General features: G+C 38.6%; 1 protein-coding gene across 1 annotated transcript in view; it reads right to left on the bottom strand.

Annotated features, from left to right (window-relative positions):
- The window catches only part of NOX4 (NADPH oxidase 4), a 102230-nt gene that overhangs the window by 16669 nt on the left and 60391 nt on the right, over positions 1-25170 (bottom strand). The window contains exon 13 of the mRNA XM_030469012.1: positions 18178-18259. Coding sequence (XP_030324872.1) covers positions 18178-18259 — 82 coding nt within the window. The remainder of the gene's footprint in view (positions 1-18177; positions 18260-25170) is intronic.

The raw sequence follows: 25170 nt of genomic DNA, 5'->3' as shown, positions 1-25170 counted from the left end.
AAACAAAACTGAAGTGGCATGAGACCCCTAACCTGACGTGTCTGAATCCAGACCTAGATCCCCTGAGAAAACCAGAGCTCAGATATCTAGCTCACACACAGACACCTATATTTAGATGTCATTGGCATCCACAGGTTTTGGATTAAGTTCTCCAAAAGCAAAATAAAATCAAGTAAACAACCCTCCTCCCATGCTGTTCTTCTCTTTAATTTGTCCTACTAAAACCACAGCTCAATACCACCATGATTGATAGAGGCTGAGAACTCCAAGGAACCAACTCTCTGTTGGCTGCAATGATCTCCTTAAGCTCCTTTGCTGCTGTAACTCTCATGTATCAGTGAGATGCCATCACCTCCTTCTGATAACCCACAATACCAGCCCCCATCTCCACCTCCACATGATAAATATTCAAACAAGTGCCTTCATGTTCCTCCCACACTGCCCTTCATGCCTAGGAGGAAATCTCTGAAAATATCTGCAGTGCTATTTCATGATCTGCCTTCAAATTCCCTCTTAACACTCCTTTTTCCTCTAATATCTAAAAAAACCCCAACAAATCAAAACCAGAAGTTGACAGTAGTTAGGCTGGCAATGTGCCCCCCATGTTCTGGCCCAGTACTGTCTCAGTGTTTCCCTGAACTGTGCTGATTGTATCTACCTCTTGTCTCCTGTCCTTCTGATCTGAGTTGGTTTGATCTAGACAGTCTCTGTGCTATGTGACTGTGTGCATCAGGATGGCTTCCTGAGGTATGCCTGGTTCCTCAGGGCCCTAGGATAATACAGAGAAATAGAATTAATAGAAACCACCCAAATCTGAAAGTTATAGCAGAGCCTATCTTTCATATGGTAGCCTTGCAGAAAGCAAAACTGATTACAAAAGTGTTACAGATCGCTCTAGAACCCAAGGCTCAGTTGACAGTTTTCAGTAAAAACCTAGCTACAACAAACTATATTATTTTTCAAAGAATATGCACTTACTGCTATCAAACACTTTCAAATTTTCTGCAGCAAAAATCAAGGCATCTGCTTCATCTTTTGATGCAAATATACTATACTTCATGTCATTATTTAAACCTCAATTGGTAAGTGTGGATTCTGACACCACTTTTCCAGAGGACTTCTGATTATTGACAATATTTAAGTACTAGCAGCTTCTTACAGATGAAGAGACACCATGAAAAAAAGCACATCAACTCTTTGTCTGTATTTCTGAAACTGCAATGGCTTTCAAGAATTAAAAGTCTAACAAAATGTAACATCTATCACGTGAGATCAGAGATTCCCGTGTGTTCTCCTGACACTGTGAAGGATAATATTTTCATGAAAGAAAACAGAAGCCCCTTAGACAAGTTAGCTTGCAAAACCTAGTGGGTTCAATTAACTTTATGTACTATTTTGCACAAGACTCCAAAGTGTTATGACTAATGCAGATTTCATTAGGCATCCTCTCCTTCTTTTAACAGCTTGAGTTTGATTTCTGACTGATTATTCATATTTTTTCCTTTCAACTTCGAACATATTTTTACAATATGTACTAGAGCTTGTGGAAGTTTCTTTCTCTCTTCTACAGAAGTTGCCCCCTCTATCAGTTGATGAAACATCCAATTATAACAACGCAGATGGTTCAAAACCCTATAGAAACAATTAGCATCAGTTTTTCTTCTCATAGAAATATGCCAAATTAACATTTTTTTTAGAATTCTAGAAAGCCATTGGTTTTACTACCTCTCAGTTCCATTTATTTTTCTCTGGCTAGATAAAAAAGCCAAAATCACCTGGTTTTCAGCTTGTTATACTCTCAAGGTCCCAGAGATGACTGAAGAAGAATTTCCATTTCTATAACCTTCTTTGAAAGAGAAAATATGTTGAAGGCATGATGACAAGGGCAAGAAAGTGGAAGAGCAGAGTAGGCACCTGTGTCTTTCCATGGATAAGGTTCATTCTGTAAAACCCAAACTGAGATCCCTGGCTTTCTTTGGGACACAATGCAGGTTCAAAGAGAAGAAGATCCCATTGGAGCACACTGGAACACTGAGCAGCAGATGCTGTACAGCTACAGGGAGCTCTACTTGGAACAGAGGAGTGAGGAGGATGGTGGAGGAGGAGAAAAGAACCACATAACTATGAATGAAAATTTTGAAAAAGCAAAGATAGAACATCCACTGATGGCAACAAAAAACAGAATTGTACAACTGATGGGTAACTATGGTTCTTCCTTGTTCAGGTCTCCTAAAGCAATCTTTCAGATCAGGCTAATTTTCCTCAGAATTGAATCAAACTGCCTAAGTATTGACTTAAGTATTTACGGAGAACCCATGTTTCTTACTTCTCACTGATGACTACGACAGGAGAGAAGCACCAGCTTAGACCATTCACTTCATTAAAAAGGTCTGTTAAACCACTATGACAACTACAATTAAATATAATTATATAGTCAGACAACTTCTTTCTCTGAAAGTACATGTACTTTCTGTATCAAATTCTTGGGTCAATATTCTTAATTAATGTATTAATTCTTCTTCATTTTAGCCTTTTTTTTTCAATAAGAGATTTCTAAAATGTATTCCTTTGATAAAGATCACATGTGATTTTATATCAAGAAATCCAATTTTCCACTTCCTTACCAACTACAGAATTTATTTTGCAAAGTTCCTGCCTCTCTGTAAACTGGTCTCTTACCAATTTTGCTTGTGCTAATAAAATAAAAGAAAAAGAAGAGAATTTGCAATGTTGCAGCTTGTCTTTTGAAAATGTAATTAATTAGATCATTAAAAGATAATATGCAGCACATCACCAATCACAAATAGGTTGAGCATGGTGGCCGTGTTCCTCCACAAATCATCCACTGGTGCAGTAGTTCCCTGTCCATCTATCTCGCTGCAAACAGTATTTCTGCTTTGGAGTAATGCACAGGAAGCTTTTCTTGCCTATACTGTTCCCTTGGGTCGTCTCAGAGTTGCCATCTAGCAGATGGCATGAGTCCTTCTCACAACCAGTGCTGATATTATCACTGACCCTCTCAGGAAAGACCTGCAGCATCAGTTTCCATCCCACATGGAAACACCTGCAGCATCAGTACCTCAGGGTACTATGGGAAACCTGAAGCAACTGAAGCAGATGCACACTGATGCAACTGCATTGCAGATATCAGATGCTGATTCAAATTTTTCTCACCTCTAATTATAACATAATCACCATCAGTGGAGGTCTAACACAGTTCCTTCAGCCAGGGTTTGGGTATTTTCAAGTTAAGTAAAAAGTCTATGTGGGAATCTAGGATTCAAGAAATCCTGACAGTTATTATGTGTATGAGATGTAGTAATCCCCACAGGCCTGGCAGCTGCTTTGCACTTAGAAATACACTCAGGGGGCAAATTATATCAAAGGTCAAATATTTTTTTTTTTTTTTTTGATAGAATAGACCCAGAGAAAAAGACACTAACTAGGAGCTAGGCATCCACACTGCCAGTAGGCTTTCCCAGTCAAGCTCCAGTACAGCTTATGGCTGGGGGAAGAAAAGTTGGCACCTGCTGACTATGTCAAGGATGAAAAGTGCAGAAATTAAAATCAAGTGTCTGCAGGTGTCTACAGAAACAAAAGGGAAGGAGAGAAGAAGTTGATTAGAGTGATGGAAGTTTTAACTGGCAGCAGATCAGCCCTTTCAGGCCCTATAGACGATACTAAGTAGAAATGAAGAATTCAAAATGAAGAGACTGAAAAGAAAAACAAACACAACCCCCTCTAAAAAAACAACCAAACAAAAGAGAAACAAGCAAACAAAGACAAACAAACAAACAAAGGACAAATTGCACAACAAATCCTCCAGCTGGAACAAAGTAGTCAATCCACAAAATTGGATCACAGAATCACAGAATCATCACAGTTGGAAAAGACCTCTAAGATTGATGCATCCAACTGTCAACATCCTCCCCAAATTAAACATGTCTCAGCATCTGCATCACCCACTAGACAATATCCCAAAGTGCCTCATCTACATGGTTTTCAAGTACTTTCAGGGATTGTGACTCCACCAGCTCCCTGGGCAGCCCATTCCAATGCCTAACTTCTCTCTGAGTAAAGAAATTCCTCAGATCTAGTCTAAACCTCCCCTGGTGCAACTTCAGGCCATTTCCTCTGGTCTTATCATTATTTACTTGAGAGAAGATCCAGCACCCAGCTCCCTACAACCTCCTTTTAGATAGCTGTAGAGAACAATAAGGCTTCCTCTCAGCCTCTTCTTCTCCAACCTCAACATGTAGTAAATATAAGCACAAATATGCTACCTGAAATGTAATAAACCACCAAGAAAAATTTGCCATGTCTCATTGTTGACATTTTTCTGTCTTGAGGTGCACATTTTTGGTAAGCAAAGTGATTCAACCCAGTCACAAGCCCACCTTTTCTCTGCAAAACTCTTTGCAAGAAAGCTACACTTACTTTAAGGAAAGATGATCTCCATGAGCCTCACATCTTAGAGAGGCCAGTGAATGTGCCTACAGGAGTAGGTTCTCTTCAAGACAGCCTTAGGAAGCACATCATTACTGGTTTGTGGGGTTGTAAAATATCTTTGCTTGAGCTTAGCTGCAAGGAAGCCTAGAAAAAATTAGGCTAAAAATTGTTCAGACAGTTGAGGAATGATGTCTGCAAGATAATTAGAAGCCAACTTCAAATGGCTTCCAGATGCTCAGTGATGGTCAGACAAGCTCGTTTCCTTAGGCAGTCAGTCTTTTATCTAGAAAGGGATGTAGAAAACCGGCAAGGCCAAACAAAAGAAAGAACACTGTCAAATGCTAGAGTAAAACATAAACAGTTGAAGTAAATGGCAGATTAAGGATGAGATCATCCAACTTGGAGAAGGAATTTCTGAGGTCAATATAATGATGAGTCTGCATATAGATTCACAGGAAAAACCTTATGAAGCTACTAAAGAATGGACTGCATTACATCATAGGTGAGCTTAATTCAGCTCTGACCATCTTGCCTTTTTCATTGTTTTTCTCTGAATATGCACCAACTTCTTATTTCAAGTTCTGTTTTTCACAGTGAAAAGCCCATTATTGTCTGCACTGTTCCCATTTCAGCCCTGCCAAGTCTCTATATAATGGCATTATTATTATTCATAGGTGTTAGTGTCATTATTATTACCTTTCTACACATTCAAAGATGCCTCTGTACAGTCCTCTGGCCTCTTTTATTATTAAAAAAAATAATTTTTCATCCTTTGGATTTTTAAACTATTTCAAGCTCTTACCTTTCTATGTGTTGTAAGAGTATCCATGATAATACTCTAGTATTTTTATGAGTTTTAAGAAGCTCAGAGAGAAGAGGTAACTCCAATCAAGACAGATAAGCAAAGTGACTTAGTGACAGAGAGGGGACTGGTGTTTAAGTACATCAAATACCTAATTCCTCTCGGAACCCTTCCCACTTCCCCTTCCCACTAACCCTTCCCACTTCATAAAAATTCTGAGGGTCACAACCCACTGGGTGCAAAACACTGCTGCAGGGCAAGGTGTCTGTAAAGCACTGAAGAAAAGCTGAACATCACAGAAGAACAAATTTGCCACAGAGTCAGGGTCTAAAGCCAAAGGGGCTTTTCTTGCAGGTCCAATATCTGTTTCTATTGACCAGACCCCTGAAGTTGCTCTGTGTCTATACAGAGAAGCCACATTGTGTGTGACTGACTGGTCTTGTCATTACAGAGAGACACAGCAAATCTTGACGCATGAAACTTCTTGCATAAAATCAAGTGTCCTGCAGCTTCAGGTCCAGCAGATTTCCATCATGCTCATTGTCATTGTGAAATGCAGATCACAGGACTGTGGCTCAGGTCTGACCTCAAAAAACAGTTTTGGCCTGTCAGAGAGGAAGAGAAGTCCTCCCTTTTAATCTCATCTCCCTCATGCTCATTCACTGCCATTTCCAGAGTGTCATTTAAATCCTTCAGCTATGCTTGTCCTTTTGGTGAAACCAGGTAGCAAGACTTTCTCAGATCTCCACTCCACAAGACTGGGGATGCTTAATTTTACAGATTTAATATTCTGATACACTTAGACAAAAGGCTGTTATAAAGTGCTAAGTATAATCCTAACATTTTCCCCACCCATGTCACTGTTTCTTCTTTGATGATGATTATTTCTTGCTTGGTGAACTGAATGACATTTTTGCCTGTTCCCACTCATCTTCCTTTTCTTCCACCCACCTCCTGAAATTTGCCAGATCATTCAGAAATTTCAATCCATCTCTTCTGAAATACACTATCCTCCCTGGTCCAATATCATCAGAGGATTTAATTAACTTGGTGTTTACATCTCCCTCCTTGTCACTTATTTTTTGATATGTTAAAAAGAACTAGTCCCAGGATGAATTACTGTATGTTTGTCACTTCACACCTTTTAAAGCTGTCTGCTTAAGAGCCATTTGATGCTTAACACCTGTCAACACTGACTTTTTCATTTTTCTTCTTACTTCTTTTTTTTTAATATTTATTTAGATATTCTTATTTAGCTAATACTTTGCTAAAATATCTATGGAAACTAGATATAGAAAATATCTAAAAACTGACTGCAGAACAAATCAAATGGAAAAATACCAGGATTCAGTTCTACAGGACTTAAAGGTATATTGCCAAGCAGACATCGACTGTAAAAATGGAGATATTTATGCCAAGTTTACTTTTTACTATTTATCTTGCTCTGGTACCTTTATTTGTAAGTAAATACATGAGAACACAGGCAGCACACAATGGATCAAATCCCAGTTCTCTATGTTTTGTGTATCCACAAAACCTCATTTTTGAAGGCTCACTCTGTATCTAGCAGCTGTGATCAGCAGTTTGGATGCTACACATACTGTTTACCTTCTTTCTGTTTAAGGGTTTCCCTAACAGTTGTTATTTAGACAAACCATAAAGTAAATATTGGACTGGTGGATTAATAATTTCTGGTTGTTCCTGCTTGAGATTCTGAAACAGCATTCATCAAACGTTTGCTAAAGCACCACTTGATCCTACAATTATCACTGCTACATCTACTGTGAAAGTGCCCAAAGGTCCCAAATCAAAAGGTGTTTTACTTTTTGGAGCAGAAACTTTTACAAAGTGCACAAAGAGGAAGGATGAGTGCAGCAGCTCAGGTGCTGTGTTGGGATTCAACTGGATCTCTGCCATCCCCAACTTGAGCTAGAACCTGAGCAAGTCAGCTTGACACTGTGTGACACCATATCCATGTTATACAAGCATAGTTATATTTCTTCAACAGAGTAGTGCACTGAAACCATTACTTAAATAAAAGGCTGTGGGGCCCATAAATACATCTATAATGGTGGTCATAAGCCCTACTGATAAAAGGATGACACTTCTTAGTGAGGAAATAACAGGAAAGTAAGGACAACATTAGATGAAGGGTTCTAGAGATTCATTGCTTTGTGATCTCATCTGTCTAACTGATGGCTTTTGTCTGCAGACTTTAACTGAAGCACAGTTCAAAAAAGGGTGATAGCTTAATATTTCATTGGATAAGCCTTGCAAGACAAAAAAGTGAAAGAAAGGGTATAGATGACTATGGATAAAGGCACCAGCCCTGTTATTTTCTTGTTAATTCCATTTCATCAGATTGATTAAACTTACACGACAGTGTTAAAAAACTTGAGTGCACAGGGGATTTTTACCACTAGTGACCCAAGTATAATGAAATCATACATGATTTATAAGCACTTTTGATACATCTTCTTTCTTTCTATGAACAAGTTCTTGAACTTGTTCCTTGAACTTTTATCCTCTAAGGCACCTTCAAGTAAAGAGCAAAACAGATCACCAGATTAAGCAAAATCAAGCCTTTTTTTTTTTTTTTTTTTGAATAGGTGATAAATATTTCAGTCATGAGTCTTCTTGGACATCATAAGAAGGATGGAACTGGGGAATGAGACAAATTTAACTGGCTCTTAATTGCCAAAACATTTCCATACAGTGCAGATGCTATTTACTGGTCCCAGAGCCAAATAATTAACAACAAAGTCAGTGAGGAGGGTTCATCTGATCATGTATAGCTGGCATAGCCAATGGAGAGATAAATGGATTTCTTAAGCTCCAGTGACGCTCTTTAGAGCTGCTTGCAGCTAACCTACTCTATTTTCTTTCGAGGTCCCTTCCAACCCCAAGGATTCTATGATTCTATGATTCTATGGTTTTGGATCACATATGCTGAGAGAGCCAGACTAAGTTTTCATAATAGTTTTCACAAATTACTCAAAGTTCAGTTCTTAACTGTAGTGCAAATCTGCACCAAGAAAAAGAGAAGTGAACCATCAGCCACTACACAGCTGGTTACTGGTGCCTGATAGTGTGCAGGCAGGTACCAGCATCTCTTGTCAGTCACAGAAAAGCAGTGCCCAGGGGCTCTCACTATTATCAGAGTCCTATGCAGCTGAAAAGACTCATTTGAGTTTGCTCTGCTGATCCCACAATGTAAGCCTGTTCTTTTAAATTAGGGTATCTTTCCCTGTGTAATATGTGGACTGTATACAAAACAGAAATCTACATCAGTCTTTTGCTCCTGCCTCCCCTCCTTCTCTCCTTCCCTCCTTCCTTCCAGCCTCCCCATCAAACCACACAATATTCACCATCACTGCTCCCTTTTAAGCAAGTCAGAAACAAAACAGGTATTAAGAGTTTTATCTTTTTCTTCAGTTCACCAGCACGTTTGAGGTATGTGAGCTAAAGCAAAATTTCATGTCATCTCCTTGAAACAAAACAAGGACAAGAGAGAGCTTGGCACCTCTCTCCATGATTGTTTTTCACAGAATGTTTGCTCTTTCTGAAGGGAAAGCAGAATAGCATTTTGCTTGAACATAATGGAAAGAGGCAACCAAAGGCTTTTATGCTTCAGATCACCTGTAGTCATTCAGGACAGCATTCCCTGAGCTTCCTGTTCAGAAATCATACAACCATAGAATGGTTTGGGTTGGAAGGGACTTTAAAGATCGCCTAGTTCCCACCCCCCCTGTATGGGCAGGGACACCTCAACTAGACCAGGCTGTTCCAAGCCCCATCCAACCTGGCCTCAAACACTTCCAGGAACAAGGCACCCACACACCTCTGGGCAACCTAAAACAGTGTCTCATCACCCTTCACAATAAAGAAATTATTCCTAATGTCTAATCTAAATCTACCCTCTTCCATTTTGAAAACATTCCCCCTTGTCCTGCACTACATACATGCCCCTAAAAAATGTCCTTTCTTAGCTATTCTGTAGGGATAGGGACTGAAAGGCTGTTAGAAGGTCTCCCGGAAACCTTCTCTTCTCCAACCTGAACAGCCACAACTCTCTCTGCTTATCTTCATGGAAGAGATGCTCCAGCCCTCTGATCATCTTCATAGCCCTCCTCTGGACTTGCTCCAACAGCTCCACGTCCTTCCTGTGTTGGAGGCTCCAGAACTGGACACAGTACTCCAGGTGAGGTGTCACAAGAACAGAGTAGAGGGGAAGAATCCCCTCTCTTGACCTGTTGGCCATGCTTCATTTGATGCAGCCCAGGACACAGTTGGCTTTCTGGGCTGCAAGAGCACACGGCAGCTCATGTTGAGCTTCTCATCAAGCAGCACCTTCAAGCCCTTCTCCTCAGGGCTGCTCTCAAATGTTGACACAGAAACTGAATTACCTAATATAACACCCTAACTAATGTTTTTAGGTACTTGCTAGCTTTTCTTGCAGTTTATACAAAAAATTCATGGAGAGTTTGATTTCAGATCACAACTCTCTAAGATGTTATCTCACACCAGTTTGAAAAAAGTGCCAGTTTCCTAGATTTGAGCCAAGTGAGTGGGATCTCTCCAACACACTTCAAACTCTTACTGATGGAGTCATTAGCTGAAATTCTAGAACTGCTTCCCCTGTAAACTATGGTGGCAGGAGATCCCCTTGGCATATTCTTAAAATGACAGTTGCATCTTCACAGTGCACAAAAGCATCAGGTAGTACATCAGGTTTATGTCATCTTCCCAAGATGATATTACAACTACATGATTTGCTTCATCACAGTTGGAACTACTTCTGCAGATGAAGCACAAGGAAATAAATGGCCCAATTCTGCCACCATTTCTTTGGCCTTACTGTGGTATTAGCATCAGGTAATGGAAAATTATTACTGACCACTTCCATTACTCTATTTTCCCCCATAACATAAAAATTATGGAATAAAAACCCTAAAAATAAATTTCATAGTCTTTTGAGATTTTTTAGGAGATGCAAATGCCTTCATTTTTGAGAAAACACTGGAAATAAAAGCTAGTGTTTCAAATATTATTCAGGAAGCTTCAGTTATCCATAAAAAGGGAGAGTTTAATCTATTTTAAGACCTTCATAATTTTTTTAGGAAAAGGAAACAAATACGACGAAGAAATTCAACCTTCAATGATGATTTTTCTAAAAAAGGGATTAATGATACCTTCAACATTCCAATATTAGAAGTCACCAACAGTAATGTAACTGAAAAACTATTTTACATCATAACAACATGTTATGCTTACTGTGAAGTAAAATACAGAGCTAAAATGTCCCTAAGTAACATCAGGAAGCACTATGCAGAGGAAAGCGAGATGTCCTCAGAAGTGCTGAGGCTTTGGGCTCTTGTTAGACACTTCTGAGTCCTTTTTGGAGGATTCAGAGAACACTTAACTGACAAGTGTGTACCTAGGTTGCAGTATAGGTTACTGTTTCCATATTGGTAAAGCAGGTTTGGGGCAGGAGGACTGACCCTGCTCCCATGTGGATTTTTTGTGGCAATTTTGCCTTCTTGCTCCCAGAGGGATGAGGAAAGTTCCCTGCAGAGTTTGGTTCCAGATTATTTTCCATACACAAACTGAATTTAAACCTCATAGTACAGAGATAACATGACAGCACTGGATAATTAAGTCATAAAGCAAAGCATTACATGAAAACTATTAGGCTTTTAGACAAATTATTTTAGTTTCTTTTCTTTCTGTTCAGTGCGTATAACATGGCTTCAGGGGCAAGAAAAAAAATCTCACTGCATTCATGAAACCAAGGAGAAGTGTTGCTAGTCACCTCACTCAGAACATGAAATGCCTCACTTCAAGTGCAGATGCTTAGATTGGCAATTCTCTAACAAACTGTAACCCACAAAATTCTCCTATTAAAAAAACAACAACCAGAGATTATAAATATCACTCCATTTATCTTCACCATCCAATAATTCAATACATATCTTCTATTCAAACTGCTTTTATGTTAGGACTTACCTACTTTAGTCTCCAGTCCTGATCAAGAACACCTCAGATAGCAGATAAGGCAACACTCAGAAAGGATTTGGCAGCTAATACCATGGGCTGTTGCTGTTCTGCAGCTGCTAACAATGTTTTCCAGTTGCTGGCTGTCTGGCAGTTCAAAAGCACTTGTGATTCTTGACAAACTATTTGACTTAGTTGTAGAAGAATTTTCTTTGGGGCAAGGCTTAGGCCACTGGGCACAATATTTCAGTAGTCAACTCCTGGCCCCATGACTGAGGAAAACCAACAGCTGCAAAAATGTGCTATGGGATGAGAAGGATTTTCTGCCACTGACATTTTTAAAGATTTGATCATTAGTTCTGCACTAAGTGCTAGCCTAGATGTTGAGACATCTTAATGGATTGTAGTTGGTGCTCAATTCAGGCTGTGCCACTCAGCACCCCACAGCTCAGATCTCTTACTCATTTGTCAAAAGAGACAGAGGACACTGTTAGATTAACATGGTTGATATCCCTGATTATCACTAAGGACTTAAAGCCCAACTTCTTACATCAAAAAGAAACCTGAAGTGTCTCCCTCACATACACTGAAGAGCCTGGCACTCAAACTGAACCACTCCACCAATGCCACCAATCAAAAAGTTCCCAAAACCTGAAATCTAGGCTCATGTTCTGATGAGAAGCCATTCTTGTCAATTTTATGCAAAACTAGAATATCATAACTGTCTCCTTTGGCTTGAAGGGTGCTTGGATTTCTATGAACAAGGTAATTGTGAAACTGTTTTTTTGAAACCAATATCAGTCATTATTTTTAGAACTATGTTAAAACTGCTGGTGACACGGTTAGCTCCTAGCCTACATTTTGAAATAGCTCTTGAAGCTCTTTAAACCCAGTAATCTTCATGCTTAATGTACATTGCTGCACAAAGGATTTAAAATGCTTATGTCGGCACTTCTGAAAGGCTCCTTCACTTGGCACTTTACCATCTGATTTCAGCAATATGGGCAGGCTACGTTTTTGCAGCAGAAAACAGGATAGATGTTATTTTAGATGAGAGAGCCAATTGCATACAACTGAAAGGACTGTGGAAGACCTGATTTCTATTTCTGGCCTTGTCCCCAGGCTAATTGTTACTGGGTGACACTGGTAACTCATAACAGTGTTCAATTTCTCCTCCATAACAAAAGTGTTTTTTGTAAAACACTTCACAAAAAAAGGACTTTCTATGCAGTTCTCCACCTCTCTTTAAAAATAAATGTTTCCCTGCCTTTACGATGAGTGAGAAATGCACAGGTCATGATTTCTCTGCTGCTGAACACCAAAGAAGATGCTGCCTTTGTTTCTAATGAAAACTGAATTGGGTTTCTAGGCCACACTCCTGCTGGTGGCTCTTGTGTGCCTACTTATATCTGAGATTCAAGGAGAGTATCAGCAGATGCCCTGTCTGAGCATCACTATTTCCAGAAATCAGAATTCAGTATTTTCTCTAATTGGGCAGAAATAATTTTCCTCTAAAAAGAAAAACATTCTCAACACAATTACAAATAACATACAAGTTTTATTCCTGGGGCATTATTTATGAAATCTTATCAGTTTCTTGGCTCAGATCTCAAGCTATAGTAAACTGGCATTATGAACACATTATCATTAAAATGAGTAGCAATTGGGAAGCAGATGGCACAGTGGTTTAGGGAACTAACTTTCTGTTGGCTATCTGTCTAGACTACTCCATGATGATAACTAAATAACACCATTAGGCTCTGTTTGAGCTGGAATTTTCAGCAGCTTTTCAAAGATGACCTTCAAAAATATGTATTTGAAGATATATAAATATATACATATAAATTAAGATCCTGTATTTTGTTTGGGGCTTTTTTTTGTTTGTTTGTGTGTTCTGTGATATATCTTATCTTATATTACTGAGAATATATGTCAAAGAAAGGTTTGTAAGCTTATTACTGATGGAAAGTGTATATATACTTTTGGAATACTCAATACTTAGCTCCATTTAAATAATAATACAGTGCTTGATTTAAACTGCCTCCCTATTTGACTGCAAAGAAATGCTGTTATTTCTCTATAAACACATTATGGAAATAGTTATCAATTAATCTTAATTCTTGCCTGTGTTTGGGGAAAAAAAAAAAGAAAAAAAAAGAAAAAAAAAGAAGGAGATGGAGATGAAAAGCAGGAGGAGATGAAGGAGAAAGAAAGAGAAAGTGAAAGAAAGAAAAAAGAAAAGGAAAACAAAAAGAGAAAAAAAATAAAATGTTTGAAAAGATTTTCTAAAGCAAAAAAAAAAAAAATTGAGAGAGAAGGTTCAAAGTAAATTTTACCCTGCAAGAAAGTTTTATTTATTTAATTTGTCCAAGAGTATGTTTTAAATGAATTCCAACCAGAAAACAGTATAGTGAGATGGCAGAGATTAGAAACTGAAACTAAAGAACCTGATGTTATACATACATGAAGTAATTAAAAACTGAAACAAGCTGATCTAAAGGCTTGCAATTTTTCCAGTTTTAAACATCTTAATTTAAAAACTGGATGTCTATCTAAATTCATGCTCCAGTTGAAACAGAACCTTGCTGCAGGGATTATTGGGTAATGCTCTATGGCTTATGTTAAGAAGGGACTGAAATTAGCTGGAACATAACAGCTCCTTCTGTTCTTAAAATCTATGAATCATCCCAGAACGTTTCCACCAAACCCACAGAAGATAAGAAAGAAGACTGTAAATAGTTCTGAAGAGGGGAAAAAAAACCCCAGCAAATAATCCCCGTAAAAAAACCACATATGTGGTTGAGGATTTCAGCAATATTTTGAAAATATAAAGTACAGCTGAACTCTCAAGTCACTTGTATACAGAGAAATCTGCTAAAAAGCTGGCAATAGCATTTCTGTTGTGTGCAGTCAGCCTCTCCTGCATTTTTCACCCACCAACCTAATTCCTCACTCTCACACTTCTATCACCTGTCTTTTTTTTTTTTTTTTTTTTTTTTTTTTAATGGTGTTATATGGTTTAGCTACAAGAGACTTCTCTACAGTGCTGTAAGGCATTTATGCATCCTTCCCTTGCACACACAGCATGGATGGCCAGGATCAGAGTGAAGTTAGCAGGAAGATACCATAAAACTGTGGTGGGATGGAGCAATCTAGGTCACCACTGCCAGCACCAACCACCCTGTCACATGCTTGACTCTATAGCCCAATAAACAGGGATAATAATGTCTTCTTCAGCAGCAATTCTCTGTAGCCTCTATCAGTACTACAGCAGTTCTTGCCATTATGAGTGAATCCGTGTGATTGAAACAGTGGAAATGTCATCAGTGAAGTGGGCAACCAAGGAAAATATGTTTGATGTTTGCTACCAGCGTGTGAAAAGCTCCTGCAGACACGTGCTAAGAGTGAAACTCTGAACAGCGAGAGTATATATAGGAGCTCTACTACTCATTGTCAAAGCAACAAGTCAGGGTAAGACTCATAGCAAGTGGTTTAGTTTGCTGATAGGCCTGATCACATTGGCGTAACTCACCTCAGTGATTTCAGCACACTCATGAAGTGGAGGAGAGAAGGAACAAGCTGCAGTTATGGCTGTGATTTAGTTCCAGGCAGGTTCACTCGGTGGCTGCTACACACCCCAGCCCATTTGTCTGCCCACAGCTGCAGATTTATTCTTAGTTTTAGGAATGCGAATCCTCAGGGATATGGAAATGTCTTCATGTCAGCTAGGGGACAGATTTTCTCCTCAAAACATTTCTCTCTGTGGACAGGTGTCTTTCCAGCTGAGGTAGATAGGAGGGGTCTAGTGATATTTGATTTCTGAACTAAATTTCATCCTCTGACAATCACTTGATGTTTCAGGAAGACTTGCCTGGATTAGAATGGTCCTGCCAGTTCAGTAACCTGTGGCCATGCCCAGTGCTGCATGTTTCCTGAAGAAGCTACACTGTAGGCATTTATGGGAAAACACACTTGTGTATTCCTTTCCCTATAAATATAATTTTTTCCAAGACAAAGTTGCGTTGTCACGTAAGTAAAGTGTAAAAGAAAGCCAAGCTCCTGCTTTGCAGCCTTGTAGGGAAAAGTAAGAGGACACATACTGCAGGCTGTGTGGATTGGGCGGATGCTGTACTGATGTGATGACTGTAGCTCAGTCCTTAGGACATGATGAGAACCACCACTCACAATGCCAACACTTGTGGACACAGTGGTAACTCAAGGAAACACTTGCTATGGGCTGTGTGGCTTTACAAGCCTGAATTTTTGTAACTTGTGCCTCTCTATAATCTCCTCTACATGTCAGAGTATTTATTTACTTTTTGGCTAAGGCAAGACCAGCAGAATAAACCCAGGAAAACACAAGGATTGTGAAAAGAGCCTGGGTTTCTTCTTTCAGGAATACAAACCATGTTTCTTTGACACATTTACCCCAGAAAATCCAGAACAATGTGTATGCATATTTTAGGAAACCTCTTCCAGCCATTCCAGTGCACAGACTTCTTCTCTGAGAACAAGTTCATATTCAAAATGAGCCTGATCTTCCATGGGTAGGCATTCAGGTCTTAACAGAACAAATGTTTAAGAACATAATTAAAATCAGAACATCCAGGTTTCAAAATTTAAAAAAAAATGATGGATTATAGTTTGGTCATTAGCCTTCTATATTTATTACTATTACTGAATATCCTGAAAGGCACTGAAAATCTGTCTTTCCAGTCTCCTTCTTTTGGATGTATGCCTCTGAAATAAATGCAAATTTTATCCTTCCTGTCTACTAAGCCCTGTTCAGTCATGCTATTCAGCTAAGTCACTACTAAAATTTCTCTATTTTTAACCTTCCATATTCTTAGGATTTCCTTGAGCAAGCTTATGCCCCATGACAACACCTCATTAGAATGACCTTAAATTGCTCAGATCCTTCTACAGCTATTGCTCAGCTGAAGTCAGGGAAGAGACACTGATTTATGAGATCTGGCTGTTCATTATCTTCATGTCTCTTAATAGATCTTCCAATGAAAATGAGCGTAAGGAAGGGGAAAAAATTACATGGGAATAAAATAAAATATAATATGAAGATGAACAGGTTTCCTACCTTGCTGAACACAAATATTTCACTTGAAAGACCACTCCTAGGGAACTGAGGACCCGTCAGTAGTTTTCACCCAGTTTTTAAATCATAGAATCATTTGGGTTGGAAAAGATCTTTAAGAGCATCAAGTCCAACTGTTAACCTAACATTGCCAAGTCCACCGTTAAACCACGTCTCTAATGTATAATACATGATGAATTCCTGTGACAAGAACAAACTTGCACCAGTTAATGATGCTATAAAGAGAAACCTTTTAAGAATATATACAAACTTCTCTTTCAGTTATGTGCCAAAGCTTGATTTTGAAGATTAGAGGGAACAGTCAATCTTGCCAAGTAATGTGTCTGAAAACATGTATCAGTTTGTGATACAAAGCCACTGTAACTTTAATAGCAATAGAGCTCCATACTACAAGATATGTGTAATCTTCAAAGAGCTGAAGCCTCCACTGAACAGAAGACAACAAGAACTCATTCAGCCATTAATTTGAAAATATGTATCATTGCTGGTAGATTCTATTTGCCAGGAATATTAGCAATAAATCAAATGTAAAAATGGAAGTGAGACACCTTGGGAATGATTTGTAAAGCATTAAATCCATTCTTTGGGGAAGGACAATGAGGTAGGTTCTCAGACCAGTCTGAGACACCATCAGTGAAAAAATCTAAGTCAAGCAAAGAGTTCTGCTACCGTGAAAAAAACTGCTGCTGAGCTCCAAAGGGTGAGGATAAAGATAATAAATCATGGAAGTCCTAGAGAAACAAAGTGAGGCCAGGCCATCAATATAAGGTGTCTCACATTCTCATATATTGTATCTCCATAGTATAGCAGCAAAACAGCAACAGTAGATAATGAAAAAAAATAAATTCAGGGGGATAAAATCCTGTCTCACAAAGTCAGTGCAAAATTTCAGCATTTTCAGTATAAGGATTTGAACCCTGACTCCTTTTATTTTCAAGTATTCAGAGTGAGGAAATGGACTGGTTTTCAGAACTCAGCCCCTCCATTACTTGTCTATTTAAAAAAAAAATTGTATTATCAGATTTTAACACTTAGCTCCACTGGCTTCTTATGTATTTCATGAACCTGCTGACAATAGCATTTAAAATAAATAGCCTTGTTTATTCCCATCATCATTGCTGGACTCACTCCAGATATTATTTCTTCCTTCTCCCTCTGTCCATCCTGTACTTGCTTTCTTTCATTGCTCACTCTGGTCTCTGGTCATAGTTCATGTGATGACACTTTCTTTTTCTTCCTTTCCCTTCACGGCCTCTTTGCAAGACTTAGCTGAAAGTGTTTCTTTTAACCAGTACTATATGTAGAGCACTTACTTCTTCATTCATGTATGTCTCTGGGGGAAGAAGTTTTGTTCAGGATACTCAATACATGCAAGACCTCCTTAACACACAACTAAAATTTTTTTTGTTTGTTTGCCTGTATGTATATCCCTAAAAATGGCAGAAAAAAGTTTTCCAGTGCTTGCAGGTTTCCAGAGGGGACCCTGTTAAAATCCAAGGGAATTTGTCACTATAAATGATGGAATTCAACAAGAAAAGAAGGGGGATTATCGTAACAAAACATCTGCCTATGTCAACACTCAACATGGTGTCAACTGAAACAAAGCTCCACCAGACACTGATCCGGAAAACCTAAAGCCTCCACTCTGCCACCACCTCCCTGCTGACAACTGAGTGTGCCTGGAAAGCACGACTGCTTCTCCCTGACACTGCTCTGCCTTAGAACTTCACACCAAAAGCATGCCCAGTGCTATAAATGCTTCACTCTCTCTCTTGGCAAAAGACAGGGGTTTTACTTCTCCCAAGAAGACGATCTTACTTACTTGGGATAGCGCCTCTGCTGAAAGATGGGCAGAATCTCTGTATCTTGGTTTGAATGTAGAAGCAGTAAATCCCGAAATCTTTCTGTCAGGACAAAGGAAAAAAAGAAAAAAAAAAAGAAAAAAAAAAAGAAAAAAAAAAAAAAAAAAAAAAAAAAGAAAAAAAAAAAAATAAAACAAAACCCAGATTGTGACTCTGCATTATAAGTTCAGGCCACAAGTAAGCAAGCAGTATGATCAGTGAATTCTCTTCTCCAGCAATATTTATCACAGGACAAAGCTAAAGGGAATTAAATCTATATATTCATATAAAACTGCTGCTGAGACTAGAAATTACTGTTTCCTGTACACCCTTTTATCAGTATCATAAAATGTCATCTTTTTTCATTCGATATTGAATTCTAGTGGTGCTTACAAGTCTCTGAGGTCTGCATACAGGTCTTCTGAGTATCATACACAGAGAGCCATAAACAGCCCCTTCCTCGAAGAGCTAAGTCTAAACAGAAAAGAGGAGCAACTACAAATTCACCAACCACTTAAGGATCACAGTAGGCTAAAAAAACCCATAGACTGATTAATTAATCTATATTAAATTACAGTGCCAGTCCTTGGGTAATTGACTCATTGGTGTTTTCAAAGAAGGTTTCAAAACTGGATTGCTTTTTGTTCACTACCATGCATTTAGAAAGCTACATTATAGGATCATCTGCAGTAGGTAAGAATTTTGTAACCTAGCTTCACAAACCACCAAGTGAACGAGAGGCCCTGGTTTGCGTAACTGCCTTTGATGCCTTTCTCTAGAGGTGATTAGACAACAATAGGTAAGGGAGATCTGTAGGACCTTCTATCAGTACCAATTTCTCTGCTCCTGGAAGACAGGAACACCCCCAAAATTCATTTAATACCCAGATTCAGGGATGGAAGGCAATTTCCTACCCAAGCCAAAATCCCCTTAGAACACCTGGTAGCTCTCCACAGCATCGGTCATTCTGTTTCTTTCCTTCCATGACCTGGAATCTTTATTTAACCAGCCCTTCAGTGGCCCAGAAATCTAGGACACTGGTGATGCCCTTCCTACCTTCACACCTCTTATACTTTCTGTAATACCTTATAACTGGGGCTTGAAGTCTTCAGGTACCTATTTTATCTTTCATTTGCTAAACCACAGCTTGTAACCTCTGTTGTGGGTAGTAGCTGTACTATGCATTTCTCTAAACTAGCCAACTCTTCCATGTATGTTTTTCATTCTGCAATCTGAACCTGAGGATCATGAAATCCTAGATTGGTTTGGGTTGGAAGGGACCTTAAAGATCATCTGATTCCAACCTCCCTGCATGGGCAGGGACACCTCCCACCAGACCAGGTTGCTCAAGGCCCCATCCAACACAGCCCTGAGCACTTCCAGGGAAGGGGCAGCCACAACTTCCTTGGGTACCCTGTGCCAGTGTCTCACCACCCTCAAAATAAAGAATTTCTTCCTAATGTCTAACCTAAATCACCCCTCTTCAAGTTTAAAACCATTTCCCCTTGTCATCTCACTACACATCCATGTAAAAGGCCTACCCCAGGATGAGTGTAGTCTTTCCTTCCCTTATGTCCCTATGTATCTCCAAACATCCTTTAACACCGGGTTTACAGATCAGGAAATCAAGGGACAGGAAATTAGTGGAGGGAAAATTCTGAATCTCTCAACTCCAGAAAGGAACCATAGCAATTTTTTTACTTCTTACAGGTTAGTATATGATGGCTTTCTTAACATTCATTTTTATGTACTGTTATGTCATCATAACTAAATTCTATTAACTTAGATAAAACTCTGCTATGCAGCAGTAAAACCAAATCCATGATACAGAAAGTTACAATACTTAGAGGAAAGCACAGTAAATCCAGAAGAAAAACTCTCTTGTAAAGGGCTAAGTTTTAAAGGCCAGTTGTCTCAAATTGTCTGACCTAGTCTTTCATCAGCTGGCTATGATGGATTGCAAACATCCCAAGAGAAGATACCAGGAACTGCCAGTGACAAAAGTAGGGCTGATGCTTAGAACCTTGATTTCTTTATTTTTGCACCTCTCCAGATTTAATTTTGAAAGAAATAAGCACTTGTACCTGTGAAATTTTTGAGACATCTCCAAAATGTCAACTTAGCTTTCCCTGTACATATCCAGGACAGAGATTGAATGTGGCCAACTGCAATAAATAGAATGCTGTGAAGATGGAGATGAAACTCAATGAGTATTTTTCAGGGAACAGCCTGCTCATCGCCTTGACAAAAAGCTTGCTATTACACCTACTTCTTGACCTCTTCTTAAATTTTCAGAAAGATGCAGAGATTTGCTTTTTTCTCAGTCCTCTGGGACATAGCAATATGCTATATGTGGGTATGCCCTGTCATCCTTGTAGATCTTCAAAAGCCACTGGAAAAGAACTGAAAGCTTCAGGAAGCTTTCATTCATGCACGATATCCAACTGCATATGTGTCAGAGTGAGCACATTAACTAGCAACCCTACCTTGGATATCTCCCAAAACAATCCTAGATGCTGAAACTCCTTATTAAAAGGCTTTCAATGAACAACAAACTTTGTGTGTTTCTGGTGGAGGAATGAGAGGAAGTTTTCAATGGCAAATGTGGAACAATAGCACTTCCTCCCATGACTTGTGGGTTTTGACCTCTAGTACATGGTGTGAGTAACCATGATTAAGTATTTGTCGAGGGCAGGGAGACAAGAGTTATTTTTTTAGAGTCTATTACCAGGTCCAAAAGCAACGCAAAGCATGGAGAAACATGCTTTTCTTCAGTTCAACACTGTGCCACACCACATTTTTTGTGAGCAAGTGAAACTGATTTGATAGGCCTTGTAAAGGGCCTGTGACTCTCTGGGGAGAAAAAAACACATTCTGGGAAGAGCACAGGTCTGTTTCACTCCACTGTTCTACCTGAGATAGACAGCACCCAGGCAGACAGGCATATTCCATCTCAATCCTCTATACCGTGACTTCTTCTTGCGCTGCTGCCCTTCCCCATTGATCCAGTCCACTTGGCTGTACTCCCAGACTCTATTCAACAAGCTGTGAGCTTGAAAATATTTTGAATAGTAATGTGACAGGGCTGGCCAGTACTGGAGTGAAAGAAGCCAAGTTATAGCATCTGAAATTGGCCTAAACAGCTTCACTACTGGATCTTGTTTTAGTTAAAGTCAACTTTTATTTTTTTTTCCCCACGCTATGGCAAATTTCCCAGGCAGATGTATTTTCTTTTTACTGTAGGGCTTTACTCATTTTTCCATGGCAACAATTAAGCTATATGGTAGCATTTCACCTCATCTCAAATACACCTCACAGCTTCCTCCAGCATATTTAGCCTCCACGTTCTGTAAATCCTCTTAAGAGGAATGGCACACTGAACAGAAACCTTTAGTATTAATTTGTCATGCAGGACATATGGTCCCGCATGGACGTTTCAGGTTTAGGATATTCTCATATCACACATGCATGTTCTCAGTACAAAATTCACACTGATGCAAATGACACTATTGCCTTTAAGGACTATCCAGCAAGGGGATGACAGAGGTGACAAGAGGTTTAGCAGCTACTGACAGAACACATGGAATTTTGGTGTTCTTACAAAAGTGAGTATCGGAAGCCTAATATTTGACAAGAGAGGGCTCTCCAATTTGCTAGAAAAAAAAGAACCACCATGATAGCTTCCAAGGGGAGAAAATTTTAAAGAAAACTAAGATTTTCTTCTAATCAATCCTACAGCAACAAATAAGAGACTTGAGAGGTGATGAAAATAATAATTAGAGAAATGTTACGTCATTTTGATTTGCTGGCACTAGTTGATAGAACCAAAGCTAGACACAAATACTCATATGTGGAGAGACATATCTCCCAAATTTGATTCCATCATTTCCTACAACTTTCTACCTAAAATGAGATTTTTAGTTAGGTCTTACTCTGATTTACTAACAAAACATGAATAACATTTCCTTTATTTAAGATTCCTGAAAATTTGCAATTTTAGTTTTAAAGATTCCTGAAATTTTGCAATTATCTCTCTGTGTCCCTCATTCTACCCATGCAATTTGCATTAGTTTAAATCTGTTCTAGCTCATCTCCTAATGACTTACATTGTGCTGAGATCAATTATACCATTGTCTTATCATTCTACTGAGTGTGACACTGCAGGCCTCATCCCACTGACTCTCCCATAAATCTGCCCACAGTGATTAAGCTCTCATAGATGAGAAGAACGGTTGCACAGTTCTTGTGTCATATCTTACACCTAAAATATTTTTTTCCACATTCTTAGCATCTCCGTTTCCTCCTGGCTTTCATTTTGAGCATACAGTTCCTTCCAAATCTTTGGTCAGTGAGAAGTCCTCAATTTACACAATCTCATTGGGATTATATATGTTTAGCTAAATGTGTAGAACTGTGTGTACCTGTGATGACTTGGGGCTGGGATGCAATCACACAATTTTATGTCCTGTCCTCCTAAATTGAGAAGGCTATAGACTATAAAGGAGAAGAGAAAGCTTGACATTGAAAGTTTTAGAAATGTAATCTGCCCTCTCACATAGCTCTCTCTTCTCTGTCTCTCACTTACTTCTTCTTCCCTCTTTTCTAATTTTTACGTTGGAAATTTTAAAACCTCCCTGCTCGTAGATCAATATATTCATAAGTCAGCTCCTGGAATATCGGTACAAACCCTCCTCTAACATCTTCAGAATACCTGCTATGACAAGCCACTTACCAGTTTACAAGGAGAAAATGATACATTTCAAGAAAAATTTTCCTTTTGAAATATTTAGATGCATGTCATTGTTCTCAAGCAGAACGGGGTTATGGTCAATATGGGGAATAAACAGTAATGCTAAAAAATGTGAGCAGAAATGGGCGTACTGCCTGAAGACCATTCAAACACAGGCAAGTTTACTTTTCCAGGACACACTATTAGAAAGGAGAGACAAAGGGAATTTTTACGATATTTTAATATCTGGGGATCTAAAAGCAAAAAAAATTAATTTCATATTTTTATACAGAAGGCCCCTATGGATGAGGCAATTTATTATTTGTATTCTGTGGGCAGAGAGACTGTGGCACAGGGAGCTCTGGACTTGTTTTTCAATGCTGTCACATCTCTAAAGCTCTTGCTGCTTTGGCATCTTCTTCAAAGTGATACAAATTACACACTAGAGTTGTGTCAGATTTGACTTTAAAGTCAGGTCTTGTGGTTCTTCTCCTTGCTATAAAATACTTTACAGAAAGTAACAGAAAACTCACTCCACTGAATTTCAAGAGTCTTGAAAAATCAAATTTCTTCTCTTTCAGAGTTTTGATAGTTTTCTGTCTACGAAGCCACAGCAGTACTGAAGTCTGAGATGTTACTGTTTTGTAATACCCAACCACCTTTTACCCAGCAGCTTCAGACCAGTCTTAACCTCTAATAAAATCATATTCAATTGCATGCAATCAACCCATTTAAGAACACTATAACTGATGGTAATTGCTTTTTATGGCATAAGGATTTTTATATCAGTTTTATGGGTTTATATTTTTTTTAATCAAAGTTCATTAGGAAAAAAAAAAACAAACCCAAACCAGAAAGATGATTAGAAAGGAACCAGGGGAGTTGGTTGACGGTTGACAGGAGAACAGAATTGGCTCAGAAGTCCAGAACACTGTGGTCCAGTCTATCTTTCTACCAAAAGTTCTATCCATAGCAACACTCTCACACATCTGCATATTTTGTAGTCATGTTTCTGTATTTACCTGTAGCACTTCTGCATTCATTAAGATGAAAACCTCGGTTCCATCTTTCACTACATGGACACTTGCAATCCCTGAAATTTAAAACTAAAAAAGTCTGCCTAGTTTTATACAAAGTGTAGAGTGGTCTGGAGCACCTTCTGTGTATTGATCCTCAACACTTTGCGATATTTGAAAAAAAAAAAATGAAGTCAGATTTCTTAAAACTGTCAATGGCATTTAAAAGGATTTGAGACCCACTAAAATCCGACTTCTTTTCAATCTCTGTAAGTTTGGAAATGCTATCATAAATAGTTCCTCATTGCCTTGTGAAAAGAAAGACATTTAGGAAAAAGCCTTTTCCAGTTAAAGGCTATAAAATCATTCTGAGTGACATGATGGCATAAAGCTGATATTTTCAATATTTTAGTTTGACTTGTGGTTTATGGACAAAATTTCTGAAGTCAGGGAAATTTTACATCTTTTCTCTTGAAGAGTCATTGCTACAAATCTGCTCCATCAGATTAAAAGATGAGGAAAGAAAACAATGATTAGATAATGTTGATGAGCTAAAAGTTCCAAAATAATTATATCATAAGTCTTGGAATTCCCCTGAAACATACATATTTGTTGATACAAAGAGACAGGGTTTTTGACCAGCTTGAACTTCCATGATTCTCAATCCCTTAAGCTTCATGGAGTTTAATTCTTCTGTTTTTTCACCATTTCCTACCTTCCGGACGAGTTTACAGAGATGCTAAAAAAAAATTAAAACCTAGTAAAACCCGGAAAGTTGAATAATGTTTGTTATTTATATTAATTTAGGGAAAATACAGAAGCTTTTACAGAAAGACAACTGACATCTTTATTTTCTAAGATAGGTGAATAAACAGTGATCACTTTACTGCTCAGTATTTTCTATTGCAGTTTAGACTATTTAAGCAAAGGGGGGAAAATAAGGAAAAAGAGTAAAAGGCAGTTCTTGTCCAAGGAACCTTAAAAACATAGAAGATAAATGATGGGAAAGAAAAAGCATCACTTGCTTTCTTTCAAAACAAGGAAAAGAGATATGCCAAGGGCCATATTTAGACTGCGTTTTGTACATTTAACATGAAAAAGACAGCAGTGAGCTACCCAGACTGCTATTATTACACGGCCAGACTCTGGGTTACTCAGACAGGCACTGAAGAGAAGTGGACAGAACACCAAAGTTAAGAAGTCTTGATGCTCAGGTTCTAGAAATCCTT

The sequence above is a fragment of the Calypte anna genome, chromosome 1 (genome assembly GCF_003957555.1).
Source record: "Calypte anna isolate BGI_N300 chromosome 1, bCalAnn1_v1.p, whole genome shotgun sequence".
NCBI classification, from domain to species: Eukaryota; Metazoa; Chordata; class Aves; order Apodiformes; family Trochilidae; genus Calypte; species Calypte anna.
Note: the sequence above shows the minus strand (reverse complement) of the source record. Positions and strands in the feature narration are given on the sequence as shown.